Source organism: Lingula anatina, chromosome 4, assembly GCF_051362555.1.
Source record: "Lingula anatina isolate TDL-2025a chromosome 4, LinAna3.0, whole genome shotgun sequence".
Taxonomy (NCBI): Eukaryota; Metazoa; Brachiopoda; class Lingulata; order Lingulida; family Lingulidae; genus Lingula; species Lingula anatina.
This window is the reverse complement of record NC_141770.1, coordinates 26,268,800-26,292,897: the sequence shown is the minus strand read 5'-3', so window position 1 is coordinate 26,292,897 and position 24,098 is coordinate 26,268,800. Positions and strand designations below refer to the sequence as shown.

Here is a 24,098-nt window from a genome sequence, read left to right as displayed (position 1 = left end):
TGAGTGGTAAATTATCTTCAGAACTCGATCCAGACTTATACAGTTACGAAAAGCAGTTAGAGAGCATTGATCCCCACTATAACCACCATAATTTTATCGATTTTAAGTAATTATATTTCCGAAATTTTTAATCAGTATTCATCTAGAACTTTTTTGAGTTAACTAACAAACCAACTGGAAAAATCGGTACCTCCTGAACAGAAGAAATAATAAAACCGTCAGCTTCAGTCAGTTAAAAGCGAATAAAGTTACAACAAAGTTGAATGCGACCGGAGTAAATTTAACTATAACAATAATTTGATGAAAAATGAGCAGAATATTCGAGTTACAGGGCCTACTCAATCTTTCTCTTTAAATAAAAAAATGGATGCTGAATTTCCGCTCGTTTCGCTACTGTTACACATCAATCGTTCTCAGGTCGGGTCGGAGATTGGGAGGGAACGTCTGACCCCCCACCCCCTTCTCTCTCTGGGCAATACGGCCGTTTTTCAAACTTTGCTCACAATTTTTGTTCGTTCTAAGTGACCAAATTAGATAAATCTCACGAAGAAATTCGCGGGATCTGCACGTAATTGGGACAATTCATTCTTTGAAGTTTTTTGGGATAACCATAACAGGCCTAGAGACACTAGTACTTAACCGTTGTTGATTTTAATCATTAAAATAATACATTAAAATGTATAAATACACAACGCAAGCTGATTTAAAATATATGATGGCGTCCTTGTAAGACACCTTTGTACATGTACGTTGTCCCTTCGAATGTTTTACGAAAAAAGCATTCGCTCGGCGACGTATTTTCGGACAAACTGCAGGTGTTATCACAATGTATAGGCTCACTAGGGTAGTTATACACTAATATTGATAAGAATTAATCTCAGTTTGTAGTCAATGAGACAAGGAGACTGAGAAATGATACGGGAAGATAAGTTGAGAATCGGATTAAAACTTCAAAGAATGGATTGTCCCAGGTGTAGAACACGCGGACTTCCTTGTCGATATTTGGTCGCTTAGACGAAGAAAATCTATGAGCAAACTTTGGAAAAAAGCCGTATTGCCCACAGACAGAGAGAGAGAGAGAGAGAGAGAGAGGGGAGGGGGGGTGGAATTGACCCGACGATCCCACCTCTTCTATTTATAATTTTCCCACGCTTCACCAGTCTACCCCACCCTTTGTACGTTTGCTTGAGCTCTCGAAATGTATAACAAACGTAATCTGAACAGTGTCTCGTTTCACCATACAATATGTACTGTCCCTGCGAAGAAATTATTTAAAAATAAGGTAGGGCCAACAGTTAGTAGGTTTTTCGCCGTAACGGCCTATTTATAGAACTTGGCTGGAAAACGAAACAGGTAATGGTTTATATCGGCACTATGTTATATAGTCAGTATAGGCCTACAAAGGACAGGGCAAGTAAAGCTACCGCACACTGCTGTGGCTGCTGTATGGGACAAAGTGATAAAGGCTGATAAAGACGATCATTACACATTTCAATCATGAATCAGTCCAATGTTCCGATGTTCCGGAAAGTATAAGAACCTGGGAAACTACGGGACTTCTGGAAAGACATGAGGAAACTGTATAGAATATGGAAGTCGTACCCCGTACTAAAAAGCATGTTAAGTTATGGGGCCATTTACACGGGTGCGGATATAGTTGACCAGATAGTTATTGACCGCCATAAGAGACCGTATGACAGCTTAGAGACGCTGAGGCGCAGCTTAGCGGGCTGTATCTTCATCGGGCCACTGAACTTCACTTGGGTTCGGATTGCCGAGAGGATATTCTCTCCCAGTAGAACTTTTGTCGCCGTGGCTCGAAGAGTTTTGGTGGAACAGGTGGTGTTTGGCCCCATTGCTATCACCACGTTTTATTGTGGTGAGTGGATTGTCTTGGATTAGTATGATGATTTTTAATGTTTGATCTACTGCCTTATCGGCCTTATCGCCCTCTGGTGGTGGCGCTGTTGATGTAATGAGGTAGATCCTTTGAAACTCACTTTACTTTCAAGTAGAGAGTCAGAGAGAGAAAATATATCGTCCATTTGTAAAATATCTTAATTCCTTTTTTTTCTTTATTTTCCATTTCATAGGCCTATGCTTATCTTTCCTTTTGTGTTCCTTTTAAGCTAATAATTTATTCGAGAGAAGAAGTTTAAAAGAAAGTTGGGAAGAGCTGCAGGAAAAATTCTTTAAAACTTATGAGGTAAATATGTTCACTGTAATATAATGTAATATAGTCTTCTTTATAGTCTTCTTTTAGTAAAAAAAAAAATAAAATAAAATAAAAAATAAAAAAATAAAATAAAAATAAATCAATTAGACCCTTTATTTATGAAGATATAATACTAACATTAAATCTAATCAACCGACTTTTCATACGTACAAGGTACACGTATACCCAGACCTGTTTTAAGATAAAAACAGATGTTCAGTGCGTTTAGGCATTTTAATTGCAACAAAGGCGGGGAAAATTACCGTATCTGATGTTTTTTTTCATATTATTTATCTTCTTTCGAAACTCTCGATTTTGTTTCAATTTCTCTAGGTCAGATGCATGTACTTCCCGTTCGTCCAGTTCATCAACTACAAGTATGTGCCACCAGACAGGAGGCTCCTCTTTCTCAGTAGCGCCACCTTTATGTGGAGCACGTTTATGTGCTATATGAAAAGTTTGCCAATTCACGAAAGACCCGGATGATATCAGTTTATATCACAGCCACATATGATTATTTTGAAATTCATATAAATATTGATAAAATGTTTAATTTCGTGGTTGCTCTTGCTTTAATTCCCTTTTTATTAAATGTTTTGTGGAAGAAAATTTAGCATGTTTTATGTCAAATGATTTTGGAGTGGTCAATTGCAACCCACAGTCATTGTTAGCCGTATTTTTTTTATTTGTTATTAAATATAGGAAGCGAATTTCTGATCAAATGAAACGCCAGATGTGCGGAAAGTAGATGAGAAAAACCCGTGCAATGTGCTGTACATGTTTGTGTTGTCTTTAAAAGTTTATTGGACATATCTTTCTACAAATGCCATCTAAAAATCTGTTTTTGAAAACTAAGCTCCTATGACGTCTTGGTACTGCTGAGTCAGTGACGGAATTAAAGAAACTAAGAAATATTTTCTCTAAATAGGCCTATATAATTATTGCAAAGTCATTTCAACATTGTTTGCGGATGTCTCTTTTTTTCTTTTGATAAGGAACGAATACAGAAGCAGTTAATACAGAGATTAATGGACAACAAGAAAGAAATCAGTGTGATATTTAAAGCTCGTATATCTCGACCCCGGTGTATCTGTTTACATGGAAAGTAATCCTTTTCGCTTGAAGTAAACGGAACTAAGTTTAGAGTCTTCAGGCCTGAAACAGAAGAGACGTTGGAAATAGTACGGTTTGTTATTAGGAAAAGATTAACTTTTGTCTTTGTCAATTAAAATACGCGGTTGTTAATGTTTGTCATCTTGTCTAGACTTTCAATGTCAGTCAATGGTGGTGGTGGGGGGGGGGGGGGGGTGCAAAAGAACCACTTTTTTTGATCGGAAAAGGTTATAAAATTGGGGGTTTATTCCGTTTCTTTAGCTGGGTCATCTTGGTGGGTAAATGACCCACTTTTTCTGAACAAGACCCTCCCTGTGAAATACGAATCAGGTATTGACATTGCAAGTCCTTTTAAAATAAAAAAAAAATATGCACACTATCCCATCTGGATGCCTAGTAATCTTCATGAACGCTTAAATAAAATGTTAGCATAGAAATCTATCGTTTTTTGCCCCTTTTAAGTAAAAATACTAAACGTTTTTTGTTTGTTGTTTTTTTTTTTCAATAATAAATGAAATTTTAATTTGGCATTTAATAACTTGGTAGAACAGAACTCGATAGTTAATCGTCTGCTTACCTTACATGGGTGACAGAACACGCCAATAGTGCTCCCCTGGCAGTAGCACGTCTTGCGGCATTTCAGTACCTTGTCCACCACCTCAAACTTCTCTCCATACTCACGGAAAGTGCCTTCAAACTCGCAAGGATCGTAGCCTAGAGATATAGAGTTTAGAGTTAGAAAGGGCACGCTGAGAATCTCAGTTAGTAGTAACTGACTCCCACTAGTAGTTCTATGTGATAGAGCTGGGTCCCCAATAACTCCTGAAACCCGGGGTGTGGAAGGATCACACATATACACGTGTTGAAAGAGCTCTACAAGTTGGGTTTCCCCTACCCTCTTCCAGGGTGGCAGATTATATAGGGAAAATGGAAAAAGCCAGACAGCCAAATGACTGACTATTTATCTAGAGACATATGTGAAAACTCAATCTGTCGCCCTGGTAGAGGGTAGGTTTTCTCTCGGTTTTTTGTACCTTGTTTTTATACTTTAAGAATATAAAAATTTTGAAGAGGTCGGGATATATCAGATAACATAAATATGCAATACTCCCCGACTTAAAATTTGTGCTTTACTATGCCGTTAAGAAATATTAGTTGAACCTATAGTCACACACACACACACACACACATACGCACGCACGCACACACACATTCTTTACTTTAAAGCACACAATGGATGTCATAATTCATTAACAGTTTAAGATAAAAATATTATCTCTTGACTTCAAATGGACTATCTCCGCCGATTCAAATCGATCTCTCTAGATTTGATGCCCGAATCATAAGCAGAGTTCCAAGAGAATTTCCAAATATTCATTCTCTCTCTCTCTCTCTCTCTCTCTCTCTCTCTCTAGATCTCTCTGAAACGACACAAATCGGTAAGATTTACCTTCCCCAGGTCGAAGCGGCCTATTTTCTGCCTGAGGATCTGCTCTCCTCACGGCGGAGTCCTTTGTAAGCTCATCTCGCACTGAAATCTCGTCGACTTCGAAAATAACGTAAAAATGGTGTCAAATGATTTTATAATGTCCAATTTATACTTCTTTAATTCGGTGATTCACTTTTAATGTTTTTTGATTGTCCTTTGGTACATTATGGGAATTTAATGATTACAGCTTTGAAGCTTTGTGCTACTGTTTCCTTAAGATTAATCCCAAAGATCTGTCCAAGTCATAATTCTAAATTCTGTAAATCCGTAACCGGTTGCCTCAAAAATGTAAAAGTGAAAACGTAAATATAAAGCGGGATTATATATATTAGGTTTATATATTGAAATCAATTTCTGTGTCAATATAATTGTACCTTCGGCTTCGTAAAGATTTTTCAGTTCCTTCATCAGGGATGGAGAAGGCGCGCAGACGATCAAATGCAGAGCGCAGACGATAAGTAGGGTTACTGTCAGCGAGGTGTGCATCTTGAGGTGTATGCTGCTTGTCTACCGTTTCAATTTAAATGAGAAATTGTAATTTGAATGAAAGACTACTAGAAAAAGCCATGAAATCAATCATACTTGTCGCTTAAGAGAACCCTGACCTTTTACGTTATATTAACTCGTGTTTATTTTCCTAGTTCTTAATTTAAAGACAATATTTAAAAATGTCGAATTATTTCCTACCTAAATTTTGTTTTTTTTCGGCAACGCTCCTTCCGCTGCTAACACGATCTGCTGTTTTATAAAAGTGAAACACCCCTATTCTCCGATAACTTTTGGTAGCTGGGATTAATTTGCCCTCTTGCGCGGACTCCGTTTAAAGCGTTTTAGCTCGATATTTAAACATTGGTATATGCATGATGAAAATATTTGTAGCAAGATTTAATTTATATAGCGAAACATACCTAAAAGGGTGTGGAATTGTTTTTTCTTCTAGCAAGCAATATATAGAATTATTTTGGATTAGGCTAACCGAAATTCATCGCTTATGTAGCAACGACCTAGATTTTAAGTGTCTGTGCTTTATTGTAAATTTTAATGAGTCGAACTAACATAATCATTACACATAAGCTAACGAACCTACAAAAACATTTTGCATTACTATTAAGAACTACTGCATTTTAAAGAAAATTAGTTAAAAACTTTATATTAAATAAATAGTGAAAATTTTCAGGTCATTAACTGCCTGAGCTGTGAAAGAGGGTTAAAATCTTTCAATCACGAAGTTGTGTATCCATAGTGGAAGACATGCACGCGTGTGGACGTTGTTTATTCACGGTTTCTAAATTCTCCGATAAACCGTAGGCTGGGTCGCTACAAACGCGGTAGATAACACCAAACTACCGCTTTAAAGATGTCATAACGCGAATGACAACAAGTACTACACGAATCAAAATTAGAAAGTAATTCGTTACATGAAGGGGACATTTTTGATACAAGGTGCCTTCACTGGGATCTGGTCACGGCATTTTTGCGATTGATTGAGTGGAATCTGTTATTTCTACAGCAGGCTATGTGGTGTTGAACACTCATTTACGATAGAAATTAAAATCACTATTGTTTTAAGAACTTACTAAAACCTTGAAATACATGCATTTTAATGACTTCTGATGTATTTCCTTATAGGCCTAAATTTTTTTTTTTTTTTGTTAAATCAAGAGAATATTTTTCTGACAGGGTTAAATCACACTGGTTTGTGACCTCTGGCTGACTTCGGCTTCCGACTCGTGCGTAATATCACTTTTAAATAGATTTGAAGAGGGTTGTTATTGCTTTGGATTACCACAAGTTTTGATACAAACTCCTACAACAGAAATCATTCCAGGGAGTCATTTTCTTGCCAACGTATCCAAATTAACAAACCAAACAAAGTACTTATTTTTTATTTTTTTTATTTTTTTTTTTTTGGGGGGGGGGGTGCAAGGATTTCTTTATGGAGAAAAAGAATGATTTCTTCAAATTTTAATCAACACATACCTTGCACCATATTTCTCTCACATAGCCTTATCTCAGTAACTATTGTTGACATGATAAAAAGTCGCGAGGCACGTAAATACATCAAATTGGTTTATTTGATCAATTACAATTAACAACAAAACAAATATGTTATCATATTATGTAAAACAAAAGGCAGCGCACGTATCAAAGCAACAGGTACTTGTCATTGCTTTTAATTACAATGAGCGTGAAGGGCGTATGCTCAAAATACACCCAACACTAAAACAAGATGACTATTCGGGAGATCTCTGTTGAGCGCATACCTAGAACAGTGGATACGGGACTTATCGAGGTTGACCGATTGGCTGAATAAATTTAGAAAATACAATAAGAAAACAGAGGTAGTGAATTTAATTGTGGGGTCTCCAAAATCCTCAATTTACAGTCAATTGTTTTTCTCAATAAATGCATTTATTCTGCAGCTTCTTGAAATCAACTCTTTAAGCTTGATATCGACGCACTTTGAATTCTTTTATGCACTGTCATCCAGCATACTTTAATAAACTCAATCTCAAACAATTAATATGGCACTTTGACCAGACCTAGACGCTTGACCATTCTAGCCTGGTCAGTATCCCCGTTGGGGTCTGAGGCGTCGGCTGGCGTGGACTCGAAGTACGTGTCCCAGTGAAACTTCTGGGCGTTAGTCGAACATTGGAGCATGCGCTGATGGGCAGGGGTGTCGCTGCTGACGCCATAGTGCAGGTACACGTTGCACATCTCACCGCCGTGCTCGGAGCTGCAGGGAAAATCAATCAATCAATAAACCAATTAATAAATCAGTCAACCGAAAAATAAAGAAAGAAAGCAAGAGCTATGATAGAATAAATACTGGTTTTTCACATTGTAAAATTAAAATAAATTAAAATTTTCAGTAACGGGTCCATTTTTAAATGAAATAAAACAAGGGTTGCAGTTCTCTTCACCTTTTCCAAAATGGCAGAACACGCAATCCTGTATGCTTCTAGAAACTAATTTTTCCTAAATTGCACCGATATTTTAATTTTTGGATGAGGAACAGCAGTTTTAAAAAAATATTTTTTACCCATCCCCGTCTTGATATTTTTGAGTACACTTTTTTACGCTGTCAGGCATATGGGTTAAAACGTAATCTTTACAATACTTACCCAAACTTCACATCATGATCTTGGTCATTGTCGAAGGTGCATCTTGCAGCCTAATTGAAAAAGAAAAAAGAAAATAATGAATTCCTTGCACCAGAAAACAGATTACTGATAACTGTTCAGACAAAAGTACAGTAGACAAATTCGCTTCTTTATCCCGATATAAAAAGAAAAAACGTTATCGTTTTAGTGATTTGTTTAACCTGCAAATATATTTATTCTACGGAAATAAAACTTAAACAAATTAAAATAACTATTACTTCAAAATACATCTATTACTCTTTGCTAAGCGGACGCTATCTTACCAGAATATCTCCTGGTCGAATGGTCAGTCCTCTGTCAGCAATGTCCATCACCATCTGTAGTGGACAGAAAGAAAATGGGTTAAACCATTGCTATTTCTAAAGATTAAGGTACGTAGAATGTATCTAGACCAATCACTACAGTTATCAGGTCTTGAATCTAACTTCTGTCTCAAATACCCCCCTCCCAGCTGGCCCCTGCAAGAAGAATTTAAACGCATTTTCGACGTCTCACATTCTTGTCTATGATAAAATTTTCGTTTTTAAAAATTTTCGCTTCATTAAAGAGCTTTAGCCCAAAAACATTAGCCAAGTCTACCATGCTATTGTAAAAAAAAAACTGGCGCAGCGATTTAATAAATTGGACTACTACTGATTTATCGATAAATTAATTTTTTTAAACAAAAATTCTAAAATTCTGATCTATGAAGTAAAACAATTTTCGGACTTGTGTTATTTTTTGACAATGGCCACAGATCTATAGCTGAGAACACTCTATACATTAACACTATAATCACCTCTGGATATCCAGGGTCACCTCGACCAATCTCAATCCATTCACCATTGCGAATTATGTAGGCGGACACAGCGCGACCTGGTGGCAAAAGAATGGAGAACTGATTATGACCTTAGATGGCGCTTTAGGCCGTTCGGAGGGAAAAAATGTCATATACTGGCAGCGTTTTCGTTGTATTTCGGCTAAATAATGCTTCTCTTTGTCTAAAACTCTCGGAAAAGAATGCACAACTTACATTCATAAGCATCAGCTGTAATATTTTGAAATCAATCTCCATTTTGATTTAAATTAAATTGCAGAAAGCATCCATTTTTACCTAGATTGTGTGTGTGGAGGGAGTAGGCGGCCAGAGGCACCGTCATGGGCAGCGGCCACTTGCAGGCAGAGTCCGTGGTGGCGGCTGAAATAATAGAATATTTTGTGTTAAACATTTGTGCATATATGAACATTGTAATTTTTTTAAATTAAATAAATTGTTTATTTATTTATTTAAGGACGTTTGTAGGTCTACTTCATGAGCAACTTATCTGAAACTAATATAAACACAATTGAGTATTCATTTACACACACACACACACGCACACACACACACACACACACACAGAGAGAGAGGGGGGGGGAGGGCTTACCTCCAGTTTTAGCCGGCACGTATCCCACGTTCCCTAGCACCCCCATGGCGATCTCATACTGAGGCTGAGTCGTTCTCAGGGACACTCTTAGACCGCTGAAGTCCAGAGGCCCGGTGGCAGAAGCTAAAAAAAATGAAAATAAAAAATTAAAATCAAGCAAAGTATTTCATCAGCTATAGCCTACTGTGTAATCAAAGATACAATCATAATTTCCCCAATATTTCAATGTTAAGCTCCATTCCCTGATGAAAGTCAACACTTAAGGCGTTATTTGAAGTAAAAACATATGTAAAATTAAGACAATTTAAATCAACTCTGTGTTATTTGCGGAAGAGAAGTCTAAAAGAACGGACGCATATTTTTTTCTCTATTTAACCCACAATACTCTTCATTACAATGCTTTTTCTATTTTTTCTATTTGATTTATAATTTCTTAAAGCTTTTTATTCCATATAACTAAAACTTTTGAACTGATGCCCCTTAAAAAGCACAGAAAAGGAGGGGCAGGCTAATTACCTTTTATGTCTTCCTTCATATGTATTTGAAGAACAACGTGAAGATGGTCGCGATCTACAGGAATTCCGTAACCTGGAAAAAATAAATTAAATAATGAATGAAAATGAAAAATAAATAAATAAAGAGAATAACAAAATAAAGACAAACAGTGTACCTAGAGATTGATAACGTTAATTACTAATTAAGAATTCAAGAACATGTTTATTAAATGTAAATGCCCCGCGTACGAAAACGCATGAGTTTCTTCAAATCCAATGTGATGTTTTGAGAATTCAAAACCATGTGATCAAGACACATTACCATTCTGTGCATCTTATCCCACACCTTGTTACGTATTACGGTGACATAGGCATTTCATAAGGAAATTGAATGCTTTTATCCAAAATGTGTCTTTTTATGAACTTTTATAGGTGTGTTATTGGAATTATTTCAATGAACACGGTAAATTTATGCTAACTTGTATAAAAAGCGGCAAAGGCCTGTATTATATAAGGAAATTGAATGCTATTATCCAAAATGCGTTTTTTAACGGCGATATTTGAACGTACGCGGTAACTGAGTGGTACGGGCGGGCCTCAGTTGATGATTATGGCATTGGGAAATGATAATTGGGAAAGACCCTGAAAACGGCCAGCGATATAATTCTTGAAGATCTTCACCCTGTTCAATTTATGCACTTGGAGAGGTTAGAAATTAAAATAAAGCGAGAAAAATTATAGGCAACATTGAACACCCAGCTCATACCCTTTTTCTAAACTTTTGCCTAATAAATGGCCAAGAACAACGCAAACCGCGAATCCTCCTCGCCAAAGCATGACCAGATGCTGTTCAAAGTTGAAGGATCGTATCACTGGACACAAACCAATGATTGTTGCAACTAAAATACCGTGTCACACGGAAAAGGACAATCAGGAAGAGTAGGCACGTTATTTTTGGTAACACCTACATAACTGACCGCGTTGCCGCACTCGCCATAACAGGGCAGCTGGCAGCAGGGGCAAATAAATCGCTTTCATCGCCCATGCAATAGCGGAACCGGTACAAGGATGCAAATTGTTTATTGCAACAAAAATCCTATCAATTATAGATCCGACAATTACCGACAAAAAAGTTCAATAAACAGTATTACAAACAGAATGTCACACGTAACTCCCGGTGACAACTACCAGTGCGCTTTCGCTCACCTTCGGGTATTTTCCAGCCGGGCGCATCTCGTCCCCACTCAAACAATGGCAATCTCCCACTCGGTCCGCATACCCGGTTTTTATCTACACAGGCCCTGAAATACGAAAACCGGGCCGTATAATAGGCTGAATTAGGCATGCGGAATTTTTTCCTCTTAGGCAAATAAACAAAACAACAACAACAGCAACAACAGCAATAATAATAATTATAATATGATAATAATATTATAAGAATATATCAAGCTTATTCAGCAATTTTCATTTAGGACAGTCATGAGATATCTTTTTAATGTGTGATCTTTCCTGTCATTCATCTCAAAACCAGTAGAATCTTCTCAGCTATACGACTTTATTTATGAGTGTTGTTCTATCTTTGAACAATACTATGAATAATGCGTCGACTGTCATCTTTCGTGTTAAAAAATTAACTTTTTGAAGCCCTCAACTCACCAGTACGGGTCGGTGGAGAAGGGTTTTTCACACACGTGGATGCTCATATGGTGGACTATCCCAGGGTTGGCAACTGGCTGAAAGTTTGCTGAAAAAATAATATTAATATGATAGTCGTTTTGAAAGTAAGCCTGCATTAACATAAGAAACTTGATATGGGTTTTGACAAGATGAAAAAAAAAAAAAAAAAAAAAACACGCAGACATCTACACGCATACACACAAAGAGAGAGAGGTAGAGTTCCTTGTTCTTTATAGTTATATGTACAGGTGTACGATTGCATGTTGTTTTACCATTCTGGAATAATATGATGCATAATGGGTTTATTTTAAAACAATTTTGTTAATTCTTCGCTCTCTTCCCTTAATAACTTGAGGTGGGTTTTCTTCTTTGCATGGCATTACAAAACTTAAACTTATCATCTACATGTACTTACTGACAAACTGTTTTACGTCTTTGAGAGTCGTTGTCGTGCAGGCCATCCATATTTCCTATAAGTGAAATGACAGAATATAGAAATAAAGAAAAAATAAGAAAAAATTCAATCTGAGTAGTAACTATGTGAAACATCAAGTGGACTTTCATGTGATTTCAAATCTGATTTCATTCATTTGAATATTTAGGTTGGTAGAACATGTGCCCCCCCCCTCCTCGACGATATGCCTTCATTGGTGTTGCTTAATGAGAGTTTTACTAGTAAAGGTCGAAATAATATGTTTGCTTGAAGGCTGACTCTATATTCATGTCCAGAACATTCAAAGGGGGGGGGGGGGATTCTCATAAAAGAGGCCAAAGACTACATAAATGGACTCAATAATTATACATTTACTTCCGACAGTGAAGTCAGATAAAGTCAGAAGAGAAACAGCCAAAATCAGTCACCAAACAAATTAGTTAAAATTTATTCTAAACTACGGATCTGTGCAAATGAAAGTTTCATTCATCATCTGTGGTTTCTGTGGTTTAGTGCTACTGTTATAAACAGCAGCCAGAGAAGAAGCGTAGCAATTTCAAATATTTCTTGAATTTAAATGAATTAAATAATTCTAGGAATAGTTGGGAGATCTGACAAATAAGATTCAGTCTGTTAAATAGAAGGCAATACTTGGGGGAGGGGGTACTCCCGTCTTAACATTTTCATAATACGAAATGCTATTTCAAAAATATTGTTCACTAGAAAATCAGTTCATTTACTAGGTTTAGATTCTTCAAAATCCTTAAATAAAATTCAAGCAATAGACGCTTACCCCATCAAAAGCTTTGTTTGGTATCTTCAGAGTAACATCGTAACGGTCCGTCTCCGCCGAGGAGAGAGCGAAAAGCGTAAAAACAAAAATTAAAATGTTGAACATGTTAAGAATGATGGAAAGCCCCAGCCAGCCGACAGCTTACTACTAAATGCGCGCCTTGTAAATTGACCGCCTTTAAACCAGAGATCGTTCAATCCTGTGGGCGGAGCTTCTCAGGGTGAAAACAATATCCATACCAGAGCCTCGTTCAGAGTACGAAAACAACCAGCGCGCTTTGAAGGCCTGTTATATTCTAAATGAGGCTGTGCAGGAACTCCTTCCAGAAGGCGGACTTCAGCAAGACGAGCCCGTTGAAAAAGAGCTTGGTTGTGCAAGAATGTTGTTTTGAAGTCGAGTTCGTGGAAATATTTTGCTGCAAAATTCATGGTCAAGGAACTACACAATACATTGGTTCACGGATCTTGTGTCAAAATAAATTACGATTGAAGAATTTGGAGTGCTTTTAAGGGCGAATCCTTCACCTTTCCACAGATGTTGTCTAAAGGCGTGTGTACTTTTAAAACAAACAAACAAACAAGAGAGAGAGAGAGAGAGAGAGGCTTTATAATTCAGACAAATGTTAAGAATTCACATACGTTGATAACATATAAAGAACTTCATAAGGCTATGGGATTAGGATAAAGATTAAACTGTAAATAATAAAGCCATTATGTTCACAACATTTATGGTTTCTTTACACACCTGTACTTGAAACAAAGCGTCATGAAAATTCTTTACAAAGAGTATTAGTAAAATTCATATCCTGGACATCTAAAAAAGGCTTCTGCCTCCCCCCCCCCCCCACCACCCCCGCTGCATTTTATATTAAGCTTATTGCATTTTCTGTAGCTTTCTGTGTGTTTTGTTTGTCGGGAAATGGAAGAGTCTTTTAAATGAGCTGTTTTTTTGTATTAAATAAATAAATAAATAAATAAATAAATAAAGGGACCACGACATTAACCGACTTTGACAAATGTACATGTATGAACCTGTCTCGAAGTGATATATACTCATTATCATCTTAATAATTTTCAGACACAGGACGCTGCTTGTTTTCTTCTTCTTATTATTATTCTTTTTGACAATTCATTTAATTTCTTTCCACGAAATTTACTCGCTGTCAGAAATAAAACTGACAAGGAAACTGAGATTGGATGTTTAATTTTTTACAGTCTAATGAGTTCATCATCATCATCAATTCCTTTTATCCCAGCTGATGTATAGGGCACCAACAACGGTCTTCCATTGCTCTCTGTCACGAGCTACGTGTTGACATGGCTCCCTAGCTTTCTCTCAGTTGTCTCAGCTCCTGCGTGATGCGTATTTAATCGTGTTTTACCACAAAGCTACTGTATGAAGTCTGTGATCGCGTGACTCTAGTGATCGGTTCTGGCCAGTGCTACACCCCGTGGTCGAGCCCATGTCCACTGAGATCCGAGAGAGATAACGAATGGCTCAGCCTTTACCGTCCAAAAACTGTTTTAATGGCGCAATAGACCACTCGTATTGACAAAGCAATGGGGAGAGAGAGAGAGAGAGAGAGAGAGAGAGAGAGAGAGAGAGAGAGTTTGGGATTTTAATCGGCAACCTTTAAAGGTTAATAAAACTGTCTTAAAACAAGTGCAACAGTGTTCAAAACTAGAAACAGGACACAAAGCTTGTTTTGCTGCAAACGCGGAAGAAACAAACATTGCAGAAACAGGACACAAAGCTTGTTTTGCTGCAAACGCGGAAGAAACAAACATTGCAGAAACAGGACACAAAATAAGCAGGATTCAGAGTAAACAACCTGCACCTCGGAGAATTTCAAGTCCACATACGTAAATACCGAAGGTCGGTATATGGGACACTGGGTCAGCGTCGTAGCTGTTGTGTGTGATTTGGTAATTGATGCATTCTTGACTCGAAAACATAAAATTGATAATGATAAAGGAAAGAAATAAAAAAAAAACAAGGTTGACGAGTTGCATATAATTATTTATGCGAGTTACAACCCCCGCCCACCCCCCCCCCCCACACGCACACACATTCAGTCTCTCTCTCTCTCTCTCTCTCTCTCTCTCTCTCTCTCTCTCTCTCTCTCTCTCTCTCTATCTATCTATCTAGCAGGATCGACCCATCTCCGGGGGTTCTCGCTAAGTTACATTCAGCTTAAGGGGCTCTGATATCTTGCACGCCTACTGAAGCTATGAGGGGGTAATTAACTATCATTTAGCAGCTTCAATAGACATGCCTGACATCTAAGCCGCCATAACTGAATGCAATTTAGCGAGAATCCCATCGGAGATAGGTCGATCCTGTTAGATCGATCTAGGTATGGGAATGGGGTCATGGAAATAGCTATGCTACCTACTATTTACAACTTACCTTTAAGTGTTAATTCCTAAGCTGAGAAATAACCATGATAACGCTGAACTAAGAAAAAATATACACAAGGAATTACAAGACGAACAGACTACGAACATCAAGGGGATTAAGTAAAGTCACAGATAACCGACAACACGTTCTTTGGATCTTTAGTAAAATTGACACACTATTTGAAATTACCTACACCCCCCCCCCCCCCCTTATAGACAAACTCACACTGGAAAATGCGCCAATACATTTTCTTTGTAAATTACTGGTGCTCACGCCACTCAACGAATCAACAATAGACCAGTTTTAATCGAATGAACAGGAGAGGTGAAGCTGTATTTCAACCTTACATAACTCACTCGCAACATAAGTTACATTGCATTCTAGCGTGCTAGAAGTTGTTGACCTGCTTTTGATTTTACTAAACGGTGATTGCTTCTTAATCTGACTTCTGAAAACAATATTGCCCTTTCTTGTCTCATAAAAATATCCAGGATACATCCCCTCCTCTGAAAAGTTTGTCTCTTACATCCGCAAAATCGGTAATCGAAAATATTGGAAAATGGTGAATTTTCAGGTGAATTTTCAGCTGCGGAGAGCAACCCAGCCGTCTGCATCTGGAACAAGCCGTGTTCAGATGTTAAAACAAACATAAAATATTTCTTGCTACAAGAAGCTAGGCTAATGACACTATTACGATCTTTTGCTATAGTTTTTTCACTAGCGCTTCTTTCTATTTTGCTGCATCGACCTGAGTTCTTTTTTATTTTGAGCGGTGAAATGAACTCAAATTAAAATAGATAATGTTTCTCAAGAGGATTGATGGTTATGGGTATGTAAATATAATTAACGTAGCCAAGGAAGTAAGATAAGCGTCCACGAATCAGAGCAAAGGACCGTGCGCAACTCTCATTAGTTTGTTCAAATAGATTTGTCGCAGGACTTTTCTACGAAAAGCGGATATAAAAGATCTTAACCACTGGGTCATCCAGGGCCTGTCAGTCAAACTTTGAGTGACAGCTGGGGCTGGCTGGCGTTGTACATAAGGCACGGCTCACGCACACTGCTGTAATACTGATCTTCATCGGCGGAGACAGAAAGAGTGACAGAGAGAGAGAGAGGGAGAAAAAAAGAGAGAGAACTGATCTTGTGGACAACCAGAAAACCCGAGTAGCTGTTTAAGAAAACGTAAGTGGTGGAACTTTTTACACGTATTAATCCTAATTGTTAGCGTTAGAATTCAAATAGAAACGTTGCAGAAATTAATTTTGTTGTTTACCGAAAAAAACTGAAATATTCGAGAACAGCGCGACCGTTAGTAAGTGAACTATTAAGAATGCTGTGGGAAAGGTGTTGATTGTATGACTTATATTTTCAAACTTTTCATGCTTCATTTCCAGAATTTTGAAGCTGATATCGATAATAAGCATTATGTGGATGAAAACCGTGCTTATCGCGTCCTGCATTCTCCTGGTCTGCCAGTCCAATGGTGAGTTGTATTAAAAAACACTTGATTATTATTATTATTATTATTATTATTATGTGAATCTCTCCAGTTCTTAGATGTTCCTCTGGGTCATTTTTCTGTGTGTCAGCTGCCTCCCGCGGCCTAGACACAGCACTTTTCGCAATATGTGAGCTGTTCCAAATATCACCAACAATTGTGCACTTCCAATTGTGCGTTTGATATAATTATTATTTTTTGTAGAGTATATGCGCTTGCATTCGTAGGTTCTCTTTTAAGAGAACTTTAAACTATTGTATAAGCAGTTTATGAACATTTTGTACTATACATGTATATACAAATCTAAGGCGGATCTAATGGTGGAGCAATTCGGACAAATATCCCTTCAGCTTCGGAGGCAAAAAAAAAAAAAAAAAAAAAGACAAGTTTGATATGGAATATTAAGAGTTTAGAAATAAAAGAAAATGACGATATCTTGGTTGTACGCACTTTTGATAAACAAAAATAAAATAGAAACTTGTTGACCAATTTTATGTCCCTTCAACCGAACTTTGACGGCCAAATGCCTATTAAGAAAAATCGTTTTTGATGATGATAGTGATAATTTTTAGTTACTTGCGACAACTTTTAAAACGCTTTCAAACATTATTATCTTATTTATTTTATTCATTCATATAATTTATATAATATCAATTAATTCATTTTTATCACTTACGATTTTTTATTTTGTTCTATAAATGAGAAATCTTTTTCTTTTTAGCCAAACCGGTAAAAAGAAGCCTGAGCGGGACTCACCTTCCGCTCTCATTTGTTCGGAAAAGGCATGCGTTCGTCGATGAAGATCTTCCATCCATGGTTGCCCTGAAAAAGAGATCTGCCGACGAAGATCTTCCATCCATGGTTGCCCTGAAAAAGAGATCCGCCGACGAAGACCTCCCATCCATGGTTGCCCTGAAAAAGAGATCCGCCGACGAAGATCTTCCATCCATGGTTGCCCTGAAAAAGAGATCCGCCGACGAAGACCTCCCGTCAATGGTTGCACTGAAAAAGAGATCCGCCGACGAAGATCTTCCATCCATGGTTGCCCTGAAAAAGAGATCCGCCGACGAAGACCTCCCATCCATGGTTGCCCTGAAAAAGAGATCCGCCGACGAAGACCTCCCGTCAATGGTTGCACTGAAAAAGAGATCCGCCGACGAAGATCTTCCATCCATGGTTGCCCTGAAAAAGAGATCTGCCAATGAAGATCTTCCATCCATGGTCGCCCTGAAAAAGAGATCCGCCGACGAAGATCTTCCATCCATGGTCGCCCTGAAAAAGAGATCTGCCGATGAAGATCTTCCATCCATGGTCGCCCTGAAAAAGAGATCCGCCGACGAAGATCTTCCATCCATGGTCGCACTGAAAAAGAGATCCGCCGACGAAGATCTTCCATCCATGGTTGCCCTGAAAAAGAGATCTGCCGATGAAGATCTTCCATCCATGGTCGCCCTGAAAAAGAGATCCGCCGACGAAGATCTTCCATCCATGGTCGCACTGAAAAAGAGATCTGCCGACGAAGATCTTCCATCCATGGTTGCCCTGAAAAAGAGATCCGCCGACGAAGACCTCCCATCCATGGTTGCCCTGAAAAAGAGATCTGCCGATGAAGATCTTCCATCCATGGTCGCCCTGAAAAAGAGATCCGCCGACGAAGATCTTCCATCCATGGTCGCACTGAAAAAGAGATCTGCCGACGAAGACCTCCCGTCAATGGTTGCACTGAAAAAGAGATCCGCCGACGAAGATCTTCCATCCATGGTTGCCCTGAAAAAGAGATCCGCCGACGAAGATCTTCCATCCATGGTTGCCCTGAAAAAGAGATCTGCCGATGAAGATCTTCCATCCATGGTCGCCCTGAAAAAGAGATCCGCCGACGAAGATCTTCCATCCATGGTCGCACTGAAAAAGAGATCTGCCGACGAAGATCTTCCATCCATGGTTGCCCTGAAAAAGAGATCTGCCGACGAAGATCTTCCATCCATGGTTGCCCTGAAAAAGAGATCTGCCGATGAAGATCTTCCATCCATGGTCGCCCTGAAAAAGAGATCCGCCGACGAAGATCTTCCATCCATGGTCGCCCTGAAAAAGAGATCCGCCGACGAAGACCTCCCATCCATGGTCGCACTGAAAAAGAGATCTGCCGACGAAGACCTCCCATCCATGGTTGCCCTGAAAAAGAGATCCGCCGACGAAGACCTCCCATCAATGGTTGCACTGAAAAAGAGATCCGCAGACGAAGATCTTCCATCCATGGTTGCCCTGAAAAAGAGATCCGCCGACGAAGACCTCCCATCCATGGTCGCACTGAAAAAGAGATCCGCCGATGAAGATCTTCCATCCATGGTTGCCCTGAAAAAGAGATCTGTCGATGAAGATCTTCCATCCATGGTCGCCCTGAAAAAGAGATCCGCCGACGAAGATCTTCCATCCATGGTTGCCCTGAAAAAGAGATCCGCCGACGAAGATCTTCCATCCATGGTTGCCCTAAAAAAGAGATCCGCCGACGAAGACCTCCCATCCATGGTCGCACTGAAAAAGAGATCCGCCGATGAAGACCTCCCATCCATGGTTGCCCTGAAAAAGAGATCCGCCGACGAAGATCTCCCATCCATGGTTGCCCTGAAAAAGAGATCCGCCGATGAAGACCTCCCATCCATGGTTGCCCTGAAAAAGAGATCCGCCGATGAAGATCTCCCATCCATGGTCGCATTGAAAAAGAGATCCGCCGACGAAGATCTCCCATCCATGGTTGCCCTGAAAAAGAGATCCGCCGACGAAGACCTCCCATCCATGGTCGCACTGAAAAAGAGATCTGCCGACGAAGATCTTCCTTCCATGGTTGCCCTGAAAAAGAGATCCGCCGACGAAGACCTCCCATCCATGGTCGCACTGAAAAAGAGATCCGCCGACGAAGATCTCCCATCCATGGTTGCCCTGAAAAAGAGATCCGCCGACGAAGATCTTCCATCCATGGTTGCCCTGAAAAAGAGATCCGCCGAAGAAGACCTCCCATCCATGGTTGCCCTGAAAAAGAGATCCGCCGACGAAGACCTCCCATCCATGGTTGCCCTGAAAAAGAGATCCGCCGATGAAGACCTCCCTTCCATGGTCGCATTGAAAAAGAGATCCGCCGACAAAGATCTTCCATCCATGGTTGCCCTGAAAAAGAGATCCGCCGATGAAGACCTCCCATCCATGGTCGCACTGAAAAAGAGATCTGCCGACGAAGACCTCCCATCCATGGTCGCCCTGAAAAAGAGATCCGCCGACGAAGACCTCCCATCCATGGTCGCCCTGAAAAAGAGATCCGCCGACGAAGACCTCCCATCCATGGTCGCCCTGAAAAAGAGATCCGCCGACGAAGACCTCCCATCCATGGTTGCCCTGAAAAAGAGATCCGCCGACGAAGACCTCCCATCCATGGTTGCCCTGAAAAAGAGATCTGCAGATCGTGTATATACTGAATATGTCCCAGAATGGTTGTTCTAGAGACTTTTTTTATCATGAGGGATATTTTCGTAGAAACATTCCAGAACCAAAATGGAAACTCATAAACACAAATATTAGACGGTAAAAAGAAGCACCTTTGAACTCGCCGTTAGGAATTATTTGATGACCTCCTAATGAGCAAACTTTATTTTTTCTATTCAGATATCATTCCTAGGGCAAATGTTTGGACAAGCGAGAATTCAAATATCGGGAAAAAAAGACATTATAACTTTGCATTTACATTTTGAATTTACATAAGTTGTCCTCTTAAGCAATGTGGCCTTGTAGGTGTATGTTTACTTTTTAATATTCACAGTGGGAGGAGAGGGTTTCGTAGCCAAAATTCAGACAGACATCAGTACATTTATATCGAAGGTGATGCTTTAAACAGCGAGTTATTGTTATGCCAATGAATGTAATTGCGTTGGAATTAAAGTTGTTTGTTTCCTAAATGTTGCGAAATGTCGTTGATATTCATTATGTACTTTATAAATTGTTTCATGGAGATAAATATTTTATTAAAAAATATTTAGAAGACAAATTGGATTTGTATACAAATTTCTAAATAACAAATATATCACTCCTTTTTTTACATACGGAAAGAAAACCCTAGGCCAACGGCGGTCATGTGTGTGTGTGTGTGTGTGTGTGTGTGTGTGTGTGTGTGTGTGAACGTCAATGTGCATGCACGCACACGTTCGGTTGTATTTATGTGTGTGTGTGTGTGTGTCTATTTGTGTGAGTGAGCCTGCCTGCTTTCGTGTGTGTGTGTGTGTGTGTGTGTGTGTGTGTGTGTGTGTGTGTGCCGCTCTATACGATGCAGTTCATCTTTTCAAAGTATTAACATTTCCCCCTCTCTCATTGCTTCAGTAGTCTTACTTTCCTTCAATCCACCGGCAGAAAAAAATTGCTCGCAAGTGTTGTAGGCCGTCCAACCCTTCCCAAAGCATATTTCTCAGTTTACGAACCAGTATAAAACAACAATGTCCATTTCGAAATTTTCCTAATTGCGGTAGCTGAGACATTCAGGTTCTTCGCCTACCTCCAATCGTTCCTGTCATAGACAAGTGCTTTACGGCTTATATACTAGAGACAAAAAGGCATCCCTCAAAATCAACCTAACTTTAAGTAGAGGAATTTTCAAAATTCAGAAGTAACCTGCAAGTAAGTAACCAGAACCCATACTCTATAGGACAACGCCCCCTGCAACCCTGTAAATCAAATAGCAGTGCATCCTGAATGACAAATGAGAAATAATGGAGAAATAATCCACTATTCACCGCCATTATTTTAGGGTGCCGACAATAACTGACACAGCTCTGCACCTGCATTGAATACTTTTCGAGCGACGAGTTCATTTCACAAAATAGGTATACGATTTGTAAACCGTTACATTCCATTTCAAAGTCAATTATTGATACTTCTATTATTTTCTTAATCGATGGAGTCTACAAAACAATCCCATTCTTGTCTGTAAACATGCAAACGTTATTTTCAAAACTTAATAGAAAGACAAAAATGTCAATGTTTTTATTGCATTTCATTTTTTACAAAATTCGTTAACTACTTTTCCCTTTACTGGAGCACTTTTTGAAAAATACAAGCAAATGCGACATTTTACCGTAAGTCCTTTGTTCCCTCTTCATAAAAAAATGTATCGTCTGCTGGACATCGCTGGCAGTTGTCCACGTCCCTAAGAGAATTTTTAAAAATATGTTTTAGGATCTCAGTAAAATGTTAGTCTTTCATTTCTGCCAGTCCATTAGGCCCTTGCGTTTTCTTCAGTCAGCATCTTAATAAGTGGCACGTACCCGGTACTAACTACGAACAATCAGCTTGAAAATTGTTGTAGAGTGGCGGATTTAGAGGGGGGTCAAGGGGTCCTTTAGACCCCTTTTCGGTTTCTGAAAAAATAACATTAATATTCCTCTTTTACTGGCTCTCTCTGTGAGGGAGTAAAAATGTTTAATCTGATCCCCGTCCGAACAGCTGAGTTACCGTGGGTCGGTGGTAACATCGCCATCTTCGATATAAATGGACAAATGTGCACGGTTCAAGTCCTAGGGTTGTCCATGTAATGTTTGTTTTTTGGGTCGAAAGAATTTCTAAAAATTTCGTTTGATTACTATAAGATGAAACTCGTCAGTAAGGAGGGCGGGCGGTTCTTACACGGCGCAGTCGGTAACGTGTTTGGATGCAAAATTTCTAAGCCATCAGCACACCATGGTTACGTCAATTCACGAGCTCAAATCCCAGATGGCGCATGTCAGCTCGCCACGTCAACGAGCTGGCCATGCAATCGAAAATGACGGCAGGCTCTCGTGTGTCCGAGCAAATTACCTTTTGCAAAAAATCCGGTATAGCTTAGAATTAGTGATCGATTTTGACAAAACTTATTGCTCGTCATTATCATAAAGTCTGCGTCGTCAATTATATTTCTTTTAGTCTTTTAAATTATACTTGGGCAGGGATGGTCATGATCTCTGTCTTTTACAACAGATCAGAATTGAACTAAGTCAATACCTTACACGGTATGTCATGCATGTCACGTTACCCTTTCATAAAAAAAGCTGAATCACAGTTCGAAACCGTACCAAGTGCCACCGTTCGCCCTCTAAAATACCAATTTTCCGGTCCCTTCAGCGGGCCCTCGACCCTGTGCCAAGGGGGGGGGGGAGGGTCGACTTCGCATCCGCGCGGACCCACCTTCAAAAAATTCTGAATCCGCCACTGTTGTATATTGTAGGCCTTCCCCCCCCCCTCTAAGGTTACGGGCTTGTTGTGTGTGTGTGTGTGTGTGTGTGAGAGAGAGAGAGAGAGAGAGAGAGACAGAGAGAGAGAGAGACAGAGAGAAAATGGCGGATTAAGGGGGGTCAACACCAATGGTCAATTCTTGAAATTACAATTTTGACTAGCTGAATCATAGTTCTAAAACGTACCAAATGGCACCGGTCGCCCTTCGACGGGCCTCGAACCCCACGCCAAGTGGGTCGACTTGTCATCCGCACCGTGTCATTCCTAAAACCCGGACCCCTCTTCAAATAATCTTGGATCCGACCCTGTGAGAGAGCGAGAAAGAGAAAGAGAGAGGACAATTTTTCGTTATACTCGTCGCAATCACAACCAGAGAGGCGTGCGCAACTGTCGCAATGAAGACTCGTTTTTTTTTTGCTCCTTGCTGAAACACAATCATGTAATCAGCGTTATCGTCAGTGCTAGTGATTGTGATATTGCTTGTGTTTCATGTGTGTTGTATAAGTACACTGGTTTTATGAACATTTAGCGTTCCTTTGAGGATATTCTTCATACACAAGCTGCGTTTAAAATGCTTTGCCAATTATTGTGTAAACATCATTCAAATGACAGATGGGCCTACAGTACATGCATTAATGTCCCAAACTTAATTCCCCTAGCGGCTCTATGTTTTTATTCCTTATAAAATTGTCAGTTTTATTTAATTAATTTCAATGAGGCACTACATTCACCGAAGAATTTATCTAGAAGATTGTGAAGTATTTCAACAAATTACAGTTATTTTTTCGACTTTAGGAAATAAGATTATAGAAAGAGGCGTGACGTCATAAAAGATTGGTCTAATTTTAATACAGATTTATTTTGAAAAATAGATTAAAATTTTGATATGAGGGGATTTTCACTTTGCCTTTAAATGCTTTTGATTAAATGGGGAAATATGTTTTGAGCAATTTTCCATTTCATTTCATACCGATACGTGTTTATTGAATAAAACAAGGGTTTCTCAACAAAAATTGAAAGGTCATATGATTTTAATGAAAAGCACAAAAGCCAACTTCTCTGAGAGGCTATACAATACACATGAATATTCCAAGGCGCAGCATGGTACTAATGTATTGGGCAATGACGTTAGTGTCTTTACGATTACACCTAGCAAAATTACGT

At 39.1% G+C, this 24,098-nt stretch overlaps 4 protein-coding genes across 13 annotated transcripts; 2 read left to right on the top strand and 2 right to left on the bottom strand.

The window, feature by feature from the left end:
* The first annotated feature begins 1,117 nt into the window (after window positions 1-1,117).
* Window positions 1,118-2,766, top strand: LOC106152388 (mpv17-like protein). The gene is made up of 3 exons (XM_013525940.2): window positions 1,118-1,879; window positions 2,130-2,206; window positions 2,549-2,766. Exons 1-3 carry the CDS (start codon window positions 1,570-1,572, stop codon window positions 2,699-2,701), a joined length of 540 nt encoding a protein of 179 aa, XP_013381394.2. The 5' UTR covers window positions 1,118-1,569; the 3' UTR covers window positions 2,702-2,766.
* Window positions 2,767-3,056: 290 nt separating this feature from the next.
* On the bottom strand, window positions 3,057-5,656 carry LOC106152389 (uncharacterized). The gene is made up of 5 exons (XM_013525942.2): window positions 5,505-5,656; window positions 5,192-5,324; window positions 4,779-4,874; window positions 3,906-4,042; window positions 3,057-3,370 (listed from the first exon to the last, which is right to left on the bottom strand). The coding sequence occupies exons 2-5, from the start codon at window positions 5,301-5,303 to the stop codon at window positions 3,365-3,367; spliced, it is 351 nt and encodes a 116-aa protein (XP_013381396.1). The 5' UTR covers window positions 5,304-5,324; window positions 5,505-5,656; the 3' UTR covers window positions 3,057-3,364.
* Window positions 5,657-6,874: 1,218 nt separating this feature from the next.
* Window positions 6,875-12,976, bottom strand: LOC106152426 (putative peptidylglycine alpha-hydroxylating monooxygenase 1). Its single transcript, XM_013525992.2, has 11 exons — window positions 12,788-12,976; window positions 11,977-12,031; window positions 11,541-11,628; window positions 11,091-11,185; window positions 9,907-9,978; window positions 9,391-9,513; window positions 9,078-9,161; window positions 8,763-8,839; window positions 8,248-8,301; window positions 7,946-7,995; window positions 6,875-7,557 (listed from the first exon to the last, which is right to left on the bottom strand). The coding sequence occupies exons 1-11, from the start codon at window positions 12,890-12,892 to the stop codon at window positions 7,338-7,340; spliced, it is 1,023 nt and encodes a 340-aa protein (XP_013381446.2). The 5' UTR covers window positions 12,893-12,976; the 3' UTR covers window positions 6,875-7,337.
* A 3,202-nt stretch (window positions 12,977-16,178) lies between these two features.
* On the top strand, window positions 16,179-20,721 carry LOC106152377 (uncharacterized). 10 transcript variants are annotated; one of them, XM_087011087.1, is made up of 5 exons: window positions 16,179-16,372; window positions 16,585-16,673; window positions 17,410-18,437; window positions 18,798-18,887; window positions 18,978-20,721. In XM_087011087.1, the coding sequence occupies exons 2-5, from the start codon at window positions 16,616-16,618 to the stop codon at window positions 20,178-20,180; spliced, it is 2,379 nt and encodes a 792-aa protein (XP_086867213.1). In that variant the 5' UTR covers window positions 16,179-16,372; window positions 16,585-16,615; the 3' UTR covers window positions 20,181-20,721. The 10 variants fall into 10 exon arrangements, with proteins under 10 accessions (XP_086867213.1, XP_086867211.1, XP_086867212.1 ...); XM_087011085.1 differs by having other exon boundaries at window positions 17,410-18,887; window positions 18,978-19,022; window positions 19,203-20,721; XM_087011086.1 differs by having other exon boundaries at window positions 18,798-20,721.
* The last annotated feature ends 3,377 nt before the right edge of the window (window positions 20,722-24,098 follow it).

Bases quoted from the DNA above. Each gene is read 5' to 3' on its own strand.
- LOC106152388 (XM_013525940.2), top strand. From the start codon at position 1,570: ATGAGGAAACTGTATAGAATATGGAAGTCGTACCCCGTACTAAAAAGC. The intron at 1,880-2,129 runs GTGAGTGGATTG...GTTCCTTTTAAG, and splicing joins TATCACCACGTTTTATTGTG to CTAATAATTTATTCGAGAGA. The intron at 2,207-2,548 runs GTAAATATGTTC...CAATTTCTCTAG, and splicing joins AATTCTTTAAAACTTATGAG to GTCAGATGCATGTACTTCCC.
- LOC106152426 (XM_013525992.2), bottom strand. From the start codon at position 12,892: ATGTTCAACATTTTAATTTTTGTTTTTACGCTTTTCGCTCTCTCCTCG. The intron at 11,629-11,976 runs GTAAGTACATGT...TTATTTTTTCAG, and splicing joins AGACGTAAAACAGTTTGTCA to CAAACTTTCAGCCAGTTGCC. The intron at 11,186-11,540 runs GTGAGTTGAGGG...TTCGTATTTCAG, and splicing joins TTCTCCACCGACCCGTACTG to GGCCTGTGTAGATAAAAACC.
- LOC106152389 (XM_013525942.2), bottom strand. From the start codon at position 5,303: ATGCACACCTCGCTGACAGTAACCCTACTTATCGTCTGCGCTCTGCAT. The intron at 4,875-5,191 runs GTACAATTATAT...TTATTTTCGAAG, and splicing joins AAATCTTTACGAAGCCGAAG to TCGACGAGATTTCAGTGCGA. The intron at 4,043-4,778 runs GTAAATCTTACC...CTATATCTCTAG, and splicing joins GCCGCTTCGACCTGGGGAAG to GCTACGATCCTTGCGAGTTT.
- LOC106152377 (XM_087011077.1), top strand. From the start codon at position 16,616: ATGTGGATGAAAACCGTGCTTATCGCGTCCTGCATTCTCCTGGTCTGC. The intron at 16,674-17,409 runs GTGAGTTGTATT...TTTTCTTTTTAG, and splicing joins CCTGGTCTGCCAGTCCAATG to CCAAACCGGTAAAAAGAAGC.